Source organism: Cyprinodon tularosa, unplaced genomic scaffold, assembly GCF_016077235.1.
Source record: "Cyprinodon tularosa strain WSP-4 unplaced genomic scaffold, ASM1607723v1 ctg1618, whole genome shotgun sequence".
NCBI classification, from domain to species: domain Eukaryota; kingdom Metazoa; phylum Chordata; class Actinopteri; order Cyprinodontiformes; family Cyprinodontidae; genus Cyprinodon; species Cyprinodon tularosa.
Genome location: NW_024038458.1, coordinates 24,580 through 36,875, shown reverse-complemented (window position 1 = coordinate 36,875; position 12,296 = coordinate 24,580). Strand labels below are relative to the sequence as shown.

Sequence of the window (12,296 nt, the reverse complement as noted above, 5' to 3'; positions counted from 1 at the left end):
GTGATCCCTGATGTCTCTTCAGCTGGCACAGCTAAAGAGCCAAACTGGTCAAGAGCCACACTGTACAAGCGGAAGTTGAAGGAAGATCTCAAATCAATCGGATTGAAGATGCACAAAGTGGACAAGTTGCCTCTTTGTACAGTCTGTGGCCAACACCTACAGGGCCATAAAAAGTATAAGAAAAAGTAATTCTGCCCAATAAAGATGATATCATCATCTAAAGGTCTGGATCAGAGAGTGTATGAAAGTTCCGAACATTTTATCTCTGTTGTGGATGCGCTAGAGCACTGACTTTGGGCAATTAGTTTGCAGTATATTAGTATTTTAATGTATATAGTTTTTATTGTTTAATTTCAGACATGTTTAAAGTAGTAATTATGCTTAATCTTTGTAAATATTTCACAAACCGTTTTACTATTACATTTGTTTATGTTTATACTATTTCAAAAAAAATTACATTGTTCTTTATTGTAAATATTTCCTGACTTATTTAATAGTACGTTCCCTGTATTTATTTACATGCCTTTTATACTTGAAACATATTTTTTGATACTACTTAAAGCTGCTGCCCTGTATATTTCCCTTGTTGTTTGCACCAGTCTTTGATGTTTCGTTATGTTATATAATGTTCAAGCTCTTGTAAAGAGTGGAATTGTTTTGAAAACACCGTTTAATAAAGTCATTAATTGATAAAGGAACAGTTTCTGGAATATATGTATATATTTATACAAAACATAACACTTTAACATTGAAACAACAAAAATTCCTTTCATTTACAGTCTTTAACAGCAAGATAATGCAGAAGTTTGATTTGGATACCATCATTTTATTTATTGCTCTTATACTACAATTACATGTGAACGAGGCACATTCTTAGGAAATTGCATGAGGTATCATTTGGTAACTTATTAAATATGGAAGAGCAGAGTAACTAATGAAAGAATGCAAAAGTCTCTGTTGATGACAGTCCTGCTGACTATGATCCTCAGTCAAAAACAGAGACCAAACTGTTACAACAGGCAAATTTGAACCACAAGGAATTAAATAAACATTCAAATGTGTTTATATTTGTTTTAAAATACATAAATGTGTGCTTTCTCCACTGAATTAACAGATTAAAATGTCTCAGACAGGAATCCTCAAGGTTAGACCATTATTTTTCCAGGGTGAGTGAGAACTTTCATCACTGAGATGTAGATGCATGAAAGGATCAGCAGTCAAATCTGTGAAAACACAGAAACCTCAGTCAGTTAAACTATTAGTGGTAGTTTACAGCAAAACCTTTAGGATCTCAAAATCTGCCTCCAATCCTGCAAGTTGAAGACATTTCTCTCTTTCAATAGGCTACCTACAATACCCTTCATGATGAAGCAAATCTTTCTATTTAGAGAATTTCTACTTAAACAGGTGTAATAAAATCCCCTAGAATGGATAAAATTAACTATTTTAATAGGCTAAATATTTTATGATGTTCCTATAAAGCTTACCTACAACTTCAACTTACGCTATAATTCTGACCATCTTTAATTTAAATAACCCAAACAGCTCATAATTTCTGCTTTAGAACCTGCTGATCATCAAATACATCATTTTCCAGTTGATTCTCAGAAAGGATGGCAAGAAGTGATGCTTCAACATCCAACCAATCACTGATGGGTCACAAAGCTGAAGGGATTCTGTGGCAAAGAGTCCATTCATGATTCCTATATGCCTTGTAAAATACAGGCATAAAATCTACAAGGTAATCAGATAAGACTAAAAGGGGAATGCCTCCAATTACCTTGAATGGGAATGAAATTTCCCAGCCTTTTTGGCTGTCACTTTCTAAAAGTCTAAGGTCAACTACACAGTGCGCAGCTCCCTGTCACTGAGGAAAAAGCCATCAGTCTCAGTCAGCTAGGATTCTTTTGAAGGAAAAACAGCAGGTGGAAAGCTCTAGAAAGCTGGGCTTTTTCTACTTTGCAGAGTCTCAGAGGAGGGAGTCAGAAATCAAGTTTGGTACAGATTGGACAAAGCATCTACGAGATATTAGCCATCAAAAATGCAGATTTTGACAATCTCAGATGCTGCTGCGACTGTACCATGAGGACCTGGGACATCAAACTCACAGGCTCCACCCAGAGTGAGGCCTCAAACATCATATCCGAAATTTACCCCTGTACGACAATCTTGATCGTTTTGGCCTAAAATTGGTGGTAGGGTCCTATGACCGTACGAAGATACCCTGCTGGCAAAAATAAGAGAGTCTACTGTTAAAGCAGCATATTTAGAGGTTGCCTCATGGAAAATACAAGGACTCCAGTGTTGCACCTCGTTGGGCTATCCAAACTGTTGCATATGGGAGAATATTGGCCTAGTGTTTAGATGTGCTATCTGAGATACCCACAGGTGGCTCTCTGAGCAAGACCATTAACCCCACCTTTCTCACCAGGCGCCGAACACTGGCAGCCAACTGCTCCCCAAGGGGATGGGTTAAATGCAGAGAGGTAATTTATCCATTGTGCGATCAATAAAGTTCTATTTTCTACTATAGGTAGAGTTAGCAAATTTTACCCACTTGTTCCAGACTGTCATATGAGCGTGTGTTGGCCTTTTCGGGTCCAAAGCCCACACGGTTCTTGAGTTATACACTCTAAAAATTTCCAGTGTGTGAGTGGGTCCTTTGCAGTCATTTGCATGTGAAGTTTGTCACGGCAGGATACCCTATTAGAGACTCAAAATTCCCCTGGTCATGAGTTAAGAAAATATGGAAACGCTTCACGATCACGCGTGTCATCCTTGCGCAGGGGCCATGCTAATCTTCTCTGTATCGTATCCAATTTTGCATATGTCGCTAGCTAACTAACAACAAGCTGAGAAGAACAGGGCCTGATTTTTGGACCCCTCTTGGCTTTGAGAACACTGCAAAACGGTGCTGCCTGAACAGCCACTGCTTCTGACAGGTAAAATTAATTGTTGCCCACACTAAAATAAGTCTTTGCTGGTGGGGGGGACAGAGAACAATTTCCCCAGCACCTCTGCTCTTAGGTAGATGTCAGGCACTGAAATGTTATTTCTCTGCCACTGACTGGTCTCAGTTCATTAACCCAAACCCCGGTCTCAGTTAATGAATTGAGAATAATCAGTGACAGAATTGATTGACTTAAACTCAGTGGCTAGCACCATCACCCGGCAGATGTTGAAGAAGAGCCATAACCATTATTCACACTTCCGATATGGCAAATATTTCATTTTCGACAATTTTGTATTAGGGATAGCATATATTTTATATTGTTCACTCAAGTGCTATGACGGTCTGACAGGAAATTCAATCACCTCCAATAGTCTGTACTTCTTTGGACATAAACCAGGGGAGAGCGCGTACGCAGTCCCCCACTACCACAAATTATGCAGTCGAGATTCCCACATTTGGGGAATTCGCAAAGGTCAGCACAGCCGGGGTGCAATGGCCAAGCCTCACTCTGGGTGAACCTCCTTCATGATCAAGGTATCCCCCCCTGCCAGGTAAGTATGATGTGGAGCGGTCTAAGTCAAGCATCCCATTCATGGCAGCTGAATGCTGGTAAGCGGTGGCCAATGAAACCCCCCAACCTCCAGCACTTGTTAAGATCAGGCATGAGCTATTGTGTCCTTTATAAGAGGAGAAGGAGCCCAAAAGCATCATCATTTCAGATCAAAGGCACCTATTTTGATATGAGTGAGCCACCCTAGTTTGTTGGAGATGCTTATTCTTCCAATTGACACAGAGCTGACGGGATCCGTGGCAAAGAGTCCATTCATGATTCCTATATGCCTTGTAAAATACAGGCATAAAATTTACAAGGTAATCAGATAAGACTAAAAGGGGAATGCCTCCAATTACCTTGAATGGGAATGAAATTTCCCAGCCTTTTTGGCTGTCACTTTCTAAAAGTCTAAGGTCAACTACACAGTGCGCAGCTCCCTGTCACTGAGGAAAAAGCCATCAGTCTCAGTCAGCTAGGATTCTTTTGAAGGAAAAACAGCAGGTGGAAAGCTCTAGAAAGCTGGGCTTTTTCTACTTTGCAGAGTCTCAGAGGAGGGAGTCAGAAATCAAGTTTGGTACAGATTGGACAAAGCATCTACGAGATATTAGCCATCAAAAATGCAGATTTTGACAATCTCAGATGCTGCTGCGACTGTACCATGAGGACCTGGGACATCAAACTCACAGGCTCCACCCAGAGTGAGGCCTCAAACATCATATCCGAAATTTACCCCTGTACGACAATCTTGATCGTTTTGGCCTAAAATTGGTGGTAGGGTCCTATGACCGTACGAAGATACCCTGCTGGCAAAAATAAGAGAGTCTACTGTTAAAGCAGCATATTTAGAGGTTGCCTCATGGAAAATACAAGGACTCCAGTGTTGCACCTCGTTGGGCTATCCAAACTGTTGCATATGGGAGAATATTGGCCTAGTGTTTAGATGTGCTATCTGAGATACCCACAGGTGGCTCTCTGAGCAAGACCATTAACCCCACCTTTCTCACCAGGCGCCGAACACTGGCAGCCAACTGCTCCCCAAGGGGATGGGTTAAATGCAGAGAGGTAATTTATCCATTGTGCGATCAATAAAGTTCTATTTTCTACTATAGGTAGAGTTAGCAAATTTTACCCACTTGTTCCAGACTGTCATATGAGCGTGTGTTGGCCTTTTCGGGTCCAAAGCCCACACGGTTCTTGAGTTATACACTCTAAAAATTTCCAGTGTGTGAGTGGGTCCTTTGCAGTCATTTGCATGTGAAGTTTGTCACGGCAGGATACCCTATTAGAGACTCAAAATTCCCCTGGTCATGAGTTAAGAAAATATGGAAACGCTTCACGATCACGCGTGTCATCCTTGCGCCTACGGGGAGCAGATGCTCTCGGTTCCAATGTTCCAATCTGGTTCTAAAATGAGAACCAATCAGAGCGCCCGGTCTCCATATCAACCAATCAGGTGCCGGAGTGTTCGTCAGGCTTCGTCAAATCAGAGGCTTCCTCTGGTTCCGAAATCCAAATCAGACCTGTGTCGCGCCAATCAGATGGCTTCGGTAGTTCCAATCTGAGAAGGCCCTTTGGCTGCGCTCGTTCTTTATCGGAAGCTGGTTTGTTTTTAGCTTGTTATCAGCAGCAGCGGTAACTAATAAAAGCTGTCCGCTGACTGTGCATGGTAATAAGGATCCGATCGGTAAATTGACCTGATCGCAGGGCATGAATTATAAAAGAAATGATGGGGTTGTAATTCCAAATCATTTTAAATGATGTTTTAAGAGTGAGATTTTATAAATTTAGTTATAAATAAAGGTATAAATTTAGGTATAATTAAACATTTCTGTAATCAGAGTAGTTTAACAGCATTGTACCTTTTACTTTCAGTGAAGTTAAAATAAAATGAAATTGTACTCCTGTTGTTTAGATTAGAATAGATTAGAATAGAATAGAAAAGAAAATCCTGTTATTGTCCAATGGGAAAATTCTGGTGTTTACAGCAGAAAAAAAAAACATTATTTACCTTCAGTGAAGTTAAATAATATGAAATTGTACTCCTGTTATTTAGAATAGAATAGAATAGAAAAGAAAATCCTGTTATTGTCCAATGTGGAAATTCTGGTGTTTACAGCAGAAAAAAACATTATTTAAAAAAGGAGTGTGTAAAATAACATAATAGTGAAGTTTAAAAAAAAATAAAATTAAATCATGTACTGTAAAGTGTTTTAATGATATCAAACTGTGCACCTGGAGAATAAATAACCAATATCCAGCTATGGGCATTTTTACAGTATTAGATATTTGAAAATAGCAGCATCATCAGAGAAGTGCAAAATGACAGCAGCATGTTATTTAACTGACTGAAGGTAGAAACTGTGAAAAAGGAGGTTGTTAGGAACAGTGATGGTCGTATAGTTTTATAGCGGCCTAGTTCAAATGCTTCTGTACTCTACCCACCTCTGGTTAAATAAAATCTTATCCCTATAGTTTCTGTCACAAAGTTTGATTTTGTTGCTGATCAGTTTTCCTGTCTTTTTTTTCTCCAGATTAACATTGTTCAACAGTTTAAATGGCTGTAAGTAAATCTTTATTGCTATGATGCTCTGAGAACTGAAATGACTGCTGTATTAATGCATCTATAATTCTATTTCCCATATTGTGAATGTTTGAATGTAATATTTTTAGTCAGAGCATCCTAAATTCAGGAGGTTCCCCAGCGGGAGCCTCATCCAGAAGGCCACCACTGCTACCCTGGCTCTGGGGTCCCAGAACGCAGCCCAGAGGGGGGCCCTGAGGGACAAAAACCCGCCGAGGAGGTGAAGGTGGAGGCACAGGCCCGTGTCGTCCAAGAGGGTGGGGACGTCCTCAACGCCACCCTCGTCCTCAGCTGGTGGACACTGCAGTTCGGCAAGTATGTATTTAATTCACTTTTTAATTTATCTGTTTTCCCTTTGGGATGATTAAAGTAGTTATGATTTGAATGGAGGTACGCCGGACAAACGTTCCACTGGCTGCTGGAGAACAACGTGGGCTACGCCGTCCTCCTGGTGGACTCCCACAAGAAGGAGCGTGAGAGGACAGGGTCTCAGTCCCCCCTCATGGCCAACAAGGTAGCATTTAATCTGTCCTTCAGGGCATTCTGGTTCTCCTCAGTTCTAAACCTATCCTTCGTACTTGTAGGACGGCCTCCTGCGCTACGCCTCCTCATACCCCGAGTTTGCCGATGCGGTAAAATTCCACCGGGCGTTTGAGGAGGCGAAGGAAAAGTCCCGCCAACCTGGCCAGGAGGGCCAGGCCCTTGTTGGCTTTGGGGACTTTAAATATGAGACCCTGGAGAGCATCTACAGCTCTAAGGATCCTCAGAAGATCCGGTATGAGAGAACGATAGAAACTGTGTGTGCTTTGCCTCTGCTGGGATGTCAGAATCTGTTGACTCTTTGTCTCACCCGCTCAGGTTTGTCAACTATCTGCGCCGGACGTCAGCCGTTCCTGGTTCCCAAAAGGAAAAGGCCATGGAGTACGTCCGGCGCAGAGACAAGGAGAGGGTCTCCTCCACCACCGCGGCAGCCTCCACCACCGCGGCAGCCTCCACCACCACAGCAGTGTCTGTCTTCTCCACCAAGGGACTAGCGTTGGCAGGGAAGCGGTCAGCCAAGACTGCTGCACAGTCTGTTTTTTTTTATTTTTATTAGTTATATTTTATTACTATTATTAATATTTAATAATATATTATTAAAAATTCAGAGATTGTTAAAGTTCATCAGTGCTGCTTCTAAGGTGTCTTTGTGATTTCAGGTTCGCTGCCTTCGTGTCGTCACGCAGGCCTCTGTATGGGTTGGAGATGCAGGCTGCACTGAAGAGGGTAGCCTACTCACCTAAGCCTGTATTTCCAGGTGGGATGAAATTCCAAAGAGATGCAGCGTGACTCTCTTCTTTGGTTTAATGTTTACGATTTCATCTCCAGCCCGCAGCAGAGCCTCTAGACCAGCTCCTTCCACACAGACATCTGTGGAGCCTACCGATGAGGAGCTGGTCCAGGCTGCTGGCGACATGGAGGAATGTAAGTAACGAGCATCTAATTTATCAGACTTTTGTTTACAAAAAAGTTATGACTGATGCTGATAGTTTTCTCCCATTTTATTTCACAAATGATAAAATAAACCAGATGAACCTGAAGTGAAACAGTAAGTTGGAGTCAATAAATAATTTGCTTTTGGCTGTTAGCTGTAGCTCACTCATCACTAACTGCTGCTTTTCACCCGTAGATTCCTCATCATGGCACCCGTTTCTTCTTCTTCTTGTTTTCACCCAATCACACTCCTTCCCTGTCTTTATCCTTTGTAGCCATTAATCATTACTAGCATCCTGCTGCTGCTTCTGCAGCTTCTTTTTGTGCTTACTGTGGGAGCTGCAGATGGAACTTGTGTTTTACTAAGACGTGTGTTTTGTTCAACATCGAATGAACAGGCGGGTCCTTCCACCGCCTCTCTACCTCAGAGGGTGTCCCCTGCTGGACAGGGGGAACCCACTGACGAGGAGCTGCTGGAGGCCACGCAGGAGCAGGGAGAACCTCTGCAGCCGCAGGATCCTCCAGAGCCACCCTCCACGCAGGAGACCCCGTCCAGATGAGACCCTGTACCCCCTGCTGCTGAGGTTTGCTGACCGAGACTTTATACTTCAAGCATTCTGGCACCAGTAGGAGCCTCGTTTGCAAGTTAAATTGCTTTCTTCTTTCTGCAGACGCTGCCTCAGTCCTGGAGGGCAGCGCTTACAGCAGAGCAGCAGGAGTGGATAAGCCGGACGCTGTTTGTCAGGGACCACATGGGGAGGCCTCGCCTCACCACAGAACTCAACCTGTGCACAACACTTTGCAGGAGGAGGAAATTGGCGGAGGCTGGGGAGGGGCCACCGAGTCAAAACAAGGTGTACCTCTGCAGCAAGTGCGGGCAGCCAAAAAGACTGGACACCGGACACACCAGGGTGGGCTGTGTTTCTTACTGCGCCACAATTGGGGGTAAGAGCGTGGAGGAGTGGAAAAAAGAGTTCAAAAAATAATTTTTTCAAAAGCCCCCCCCCCCCCCCCCCCCCCCCCAAAAAAAAAAAAGACATTTAATATCACATGTAAATAGTTTGTAGTTCATTTTATAGTGTTTCTTGTTATTGTGTTCCTTTGCAGGTTTTATTCTTAAATTGTTCATATCCATTGTTTATCTATAGCTCCAGTTCAAAACAACTTGTTTCATGGAGGAAACTCAATTCAGTCCGATTACAGGCAGGTGATACTCATCACCACTCAGTCACCATCAAACCAGAGGTTCTTCCATCAGCCTATTTTGGTAATGCTTGGTTACTGCAGCGACAAGTGGCTGTGGGCATCTAACTTCAGGACTCATCAGGCCTGCTGCAAAACAGAGCAGGTAAAGCAAAACAGAACACTCCTGCACTTTATTCTATTTCATTTCATGGCTGTTTGTGTATTTAATGGCTATCTTTGGGATGCAAAATCAGTGGTGTTGTAAATAACTTGAAAGCACTGCTGCAGCTTTGTGTAATGCATGTGTTATGAACACTCCTGCACTTTATTCTTTTTCATTTCATGGCTGCTTGTTTATTTAATGGCTATCTTTGGGATGCAAAATCAGTGGTGTTTTAAATAACTTGAAAGCACTGCTGCAGCTTTGTGTAATGCATGTGTTATGAATACTCCTGCACTTTGTTCTGTTTCATTTCATGGCTGTCTTTTGGATGCTAAGTGCTGTTGTGAATTACTGCTGCCAGTTTGTTTAATAAACGTCTTCTTTCTATGTATTTCACCACATCTATGCTTTATTTTAAAATATATTTTTAATCAGCAAAAGACTGGAAAGTGATGGTTTGCCTTTATCAGATGGACAGAGGAGCGTTTGTGCATCACTTTTGGCTCCTTTGCCGCCCCCTGGTGGCGGGTAAGGGGAAGAACGGGATGCGAACGTCCCTCTCCCCCTCCCCTCTGCACAGAGAAGAACGACCTGTAGCCTTTTCTTCTCTTTCCTTTCTTTCTTCTTGTTTAATGGCGGTTGACAAGCAACTTATTGGTGTGCATTACCGCCACCTACTGGTAAGGAGCGTGGATCACGACGCAACTTAAAAAAAAAAAAAAAAAAAAAAAAAAAAAACTAAATCCTTTCTATCAGTTTAGTTTTCTTAAGAAATCTTAATAAATGACGTAAATATTCAGAAGAGGAGCAATATCCCAACATATCTGATATTTTTAATTGTAGCTTATTCTTTAGAAGTCGATATTCTAATTTCCTTCTCTCCTCAGAGTACTTTGGACAAAACAACAAAACATGTTCTACGGTCTCTTCTTGAAAACAAAATTCACAATTTCCTGATGGATGTCTTCCCATTATAAATAATGTACTGTTTAAGCCTGTATGACCAAAATGTAACCTGGATATGATATGATCTTCTTTTCTACTTCTTCCTGTTCCCCTCATTACCCCAACTTTCCTTTGAATGCTATAAAGCCATCTACCAGTCCTTTCCTCCTCCCACTGCTTCTGCCATCTTTCCTTAACCTTTTGTTTTATAATAGATTTTATCTCCTCTTTACTAAATGGAATCAGTATCTCAATGCAACTGTTTTTTGAAGCTTGTTTTGCATATCTGTCTGCCAATTCATTACCTATTACTCCTATATGAGATGGAACCCATGTAAAAATTACAATTAATCCCATGGTCTGAATTCTATAAAGTATTAACTGAATCTCCAATAGAAGGTCTGGTCTACTATTGGAATGATTATTTTTAATTAAATATAATGATGAGCTTAAATCAGAGCAAATTAAACTTCTTAAAGGACGAACATCTTCAATCCAACTCAAAGCCAAAATAATTCCCATCATTTCCCCTGTAAACACTGATACGTCATCAGAAATCCTCTTACATTTTTTAATATTAAATTCTGGGACGATAAATGACACCCCATTGTTGTTACTTAGGCTTTTAGATGCATCTGTATAAACTTGAACAAAACCAAAATATTTATTTTCTATATATGATTGGACTGAGCAAGATTCTAAAAAATTTCCTTTTTCCCTCTGCTTCAACAATGATAAATCCACTATGATTTCATTAAATAGAGATGGATGCCACTGAAATGTTATTCTCTGCCACTGACTGGTCTCAGTTCATTAACCCAAACCCCGGTCTCAGTTAATGAATTGAGAATAATCAGTGACAGAATTAATTGACTTAAACTCAGTGGCTAGCACCATCACCCGGCAGATGTTGAAGAAGATCCATAACCATTATTCACACTTCCGATATGGCAAATATTTCATTTTTGACAATTTTGTATTAGGGATAGCATATATTTTATATTGTTCACTCAAGTGCTATGACGGTCTGACAGGAAATTCAATCACCTCCAATAGTCTGTACTTCTTTGGACATAAACCAGGGGAGAGCGCGTACGCAGTCCCCCACTACCACAAATTATGCAGTCGAGATTCCCACATTTGGGGAATTCGCAAAGGTCAGCACAGCCGGGGTGCAATGGCCAAGCCTCACTCTGGGTGAACCTCCTTCATGATCAAGGTATCCCCCCTGCCAGGTAAGTATGATGTGGAGCGGTCTAAGTCAAGCATCCCATTCATGGCAGCTGAATGCTGGTAAGCGGTGGCCAATGAAACCCCCCAACCTCCAGCACTTGTTAAGATCAGGCATGAGCTATTGTGTCCTTTATAAGAGGAGGCGGAGCCCAAAAGCATCATCTGTTCAGATCAAAGGCACCTATTTTGATATGAGTGAGCCACCCTAGTTTGTTGGAGATGCTTATTCTTCCAATTGACACAGAGCTGACGGGATCCGTGGCAAAGAGTCCATTCATGATTCCTATATACCTTGTAAAATACAGGCATAAAATCTACAAGGTAATCAGATAAGACTAAAAGGGGAATGCCTCCAATTACCTTGAATGGGAATGAAATTTTCCAGCCTTTTTGGCTGTCACTTTCTAAAAGTCTAAGGTCAACTACACAGTGCGCAGCTCCCTGTCACTGAGGAAAAAGCCATCAGTCTCAGTCAGCTATGATTCTTTTGAAGGAAAAACAGCCAGTGGAAAGCTCTAGAAAGCTGGGCTTTTTCTACTTTAGAGAGTATCAGAGGAGGGAGTCAGAAATCAAGTTTGGTACAGATTGGACAAAGCATCTATGAGATATTAGCCATCAAAAATGCAGATTTTGACAATCTCAGACGCTGCTGCGACTGTACCATGAGGACCTGGGACATCAAACTCACAGGCTCCACTCAGACTGAGGCCTCAAACATCATATCCGAAATTCACCCCTGTACGACAATCTTGATCGTTTTGGCCTAAAATTGGTGGTAGGGTCCTATGACCGTACGAAGATACCCTGCTGGCAAAAATAAGAGAGTCTACTGTTAAAGCAGCATATTTAGAGGTTGCCTCATGGAAAATACAAGGACTCCAGTGTTGCACCTCGTTGGGCTATCCAAACTGTTGCATATGGGGGAATATTGGCCTAGTGTTTAGATGTGCTATCTGAGATACCCACAGGTGGCTCTCTGAGCAAGACCATTAACCCCACCTTTCTCACCAGGCGCCGAACACTGGCAGCCAACTGCTCCCCAAGGGGATGGGTTAAATGCAGAGAGGTAATTTATCCATTGTGCGATCAATAAAGTTCTATTTTCTACTATAGGTAGAGTTAGCAAATTTTACCCACTTGTTCCAGACTGTCATATGAGCGTGTGTTGGCCTTTTCGGGTCCAAAGCCCACACGGTTCTTGAGTTATACA

The 12,296-nt window shown here is 41.9% G+C and overlaps 1 protein-coding gene, 1 long non-coding RNA gene and 3 other non-coding genes across 5 annotated transcripts; 2 read left to right on the top strand and 3 right to left on the bottom strand.

The window, feature by feature from the left end:
* Positions 1 to 2,741: 2,741 nt before the first annotated feature.
* Positions 2,742 to 2,849, bottom strand: LOC119780543. The gene has a single exon (XR_005280416.1). It is a non-coding gene; the product is annotated as a U6 spliceosomal RNA (small nuclear RNA).
* A 498-nt stretch (positions 2,850 to 3,347) lies between these two features.
* LOC119780541 lies at positions 3,348 to 3,512 on the bottom strand. Its single transcript, XR_005280415.1, has one exon. It is a non-coding gene; the product is annotated as a U1 spliceosomal RNA (small nuclear RNA).
* A 1,316-nt stretch (positions 3,513 to 4,828) lies between these two features.
* On the top strand, positions 4,829 to 7,245 carry LOC119780536. Its single transcript, XM_038280608.1, has 6 exons — positions 4,829 to 5,053; positions 6,197 to 6,402; positions 6,478 to 6,601; positions 6,672 to 6,862; positions 6,946 to 7,137; positions 7,236 to 7,245. Exons 1-6 carry the CDS (start codon positions 4,829 to 4,831, stop codon positions 7,243 to 7,245), a joined length of 948 nt encoding a protein of 315 aa, XP_038136536.1.
* Positions 7,246 to 7,286: 41 nt separating this feature from the next.
* On the top strand, positions 7,287 to 7,676 carry LOC119780535. Its single transcript, XR_005280410.1, has 3 exons — positions 7,287 to 7,384; positions 7,456 to 7,551; positions 7,657 to 7,676. It is a non-coding gene; the product is annotated as an uncharacterized LOC119780535 (long non-coding RNA).
* Positions 7,677 to 10,932: 3,256 nt separating this feature from the next.
* Positions 10,933 to 11,096, bottom strand: LOC119780540. The gene has a single exon (XR_005280414.1). It is a non-coding gene; the product is annotated as a U1 spliceosomal RNA (small nuclear RNA).
* Positions 11,097 to 12,296: the final 1,200 nt, after the last annotated feature.

Coding starts and splice junctions, on each gene's coding strand:
- LOC119780536 (XM_038280608.1), top strand. CDS start 4,829: ATGGAAACGCTTCACGATCACGCGTGTCATCCTTGCGCCTACGGGGAG. Junction 5,054..6,196: donor GCGCCAATCAGATGGCTTCG/GTAGTTCCAATC, acceptor TCCTAAATTCAG/GAGGTTCCCCAGCGGGAGCC. Junction 6,863..6,945: donor AAGGATCCTCAGAAGATCCG/GTATGAGAGAAC, acceptor TCACCCGCTCAG/GTTTGTCAACTATCTGCGCC.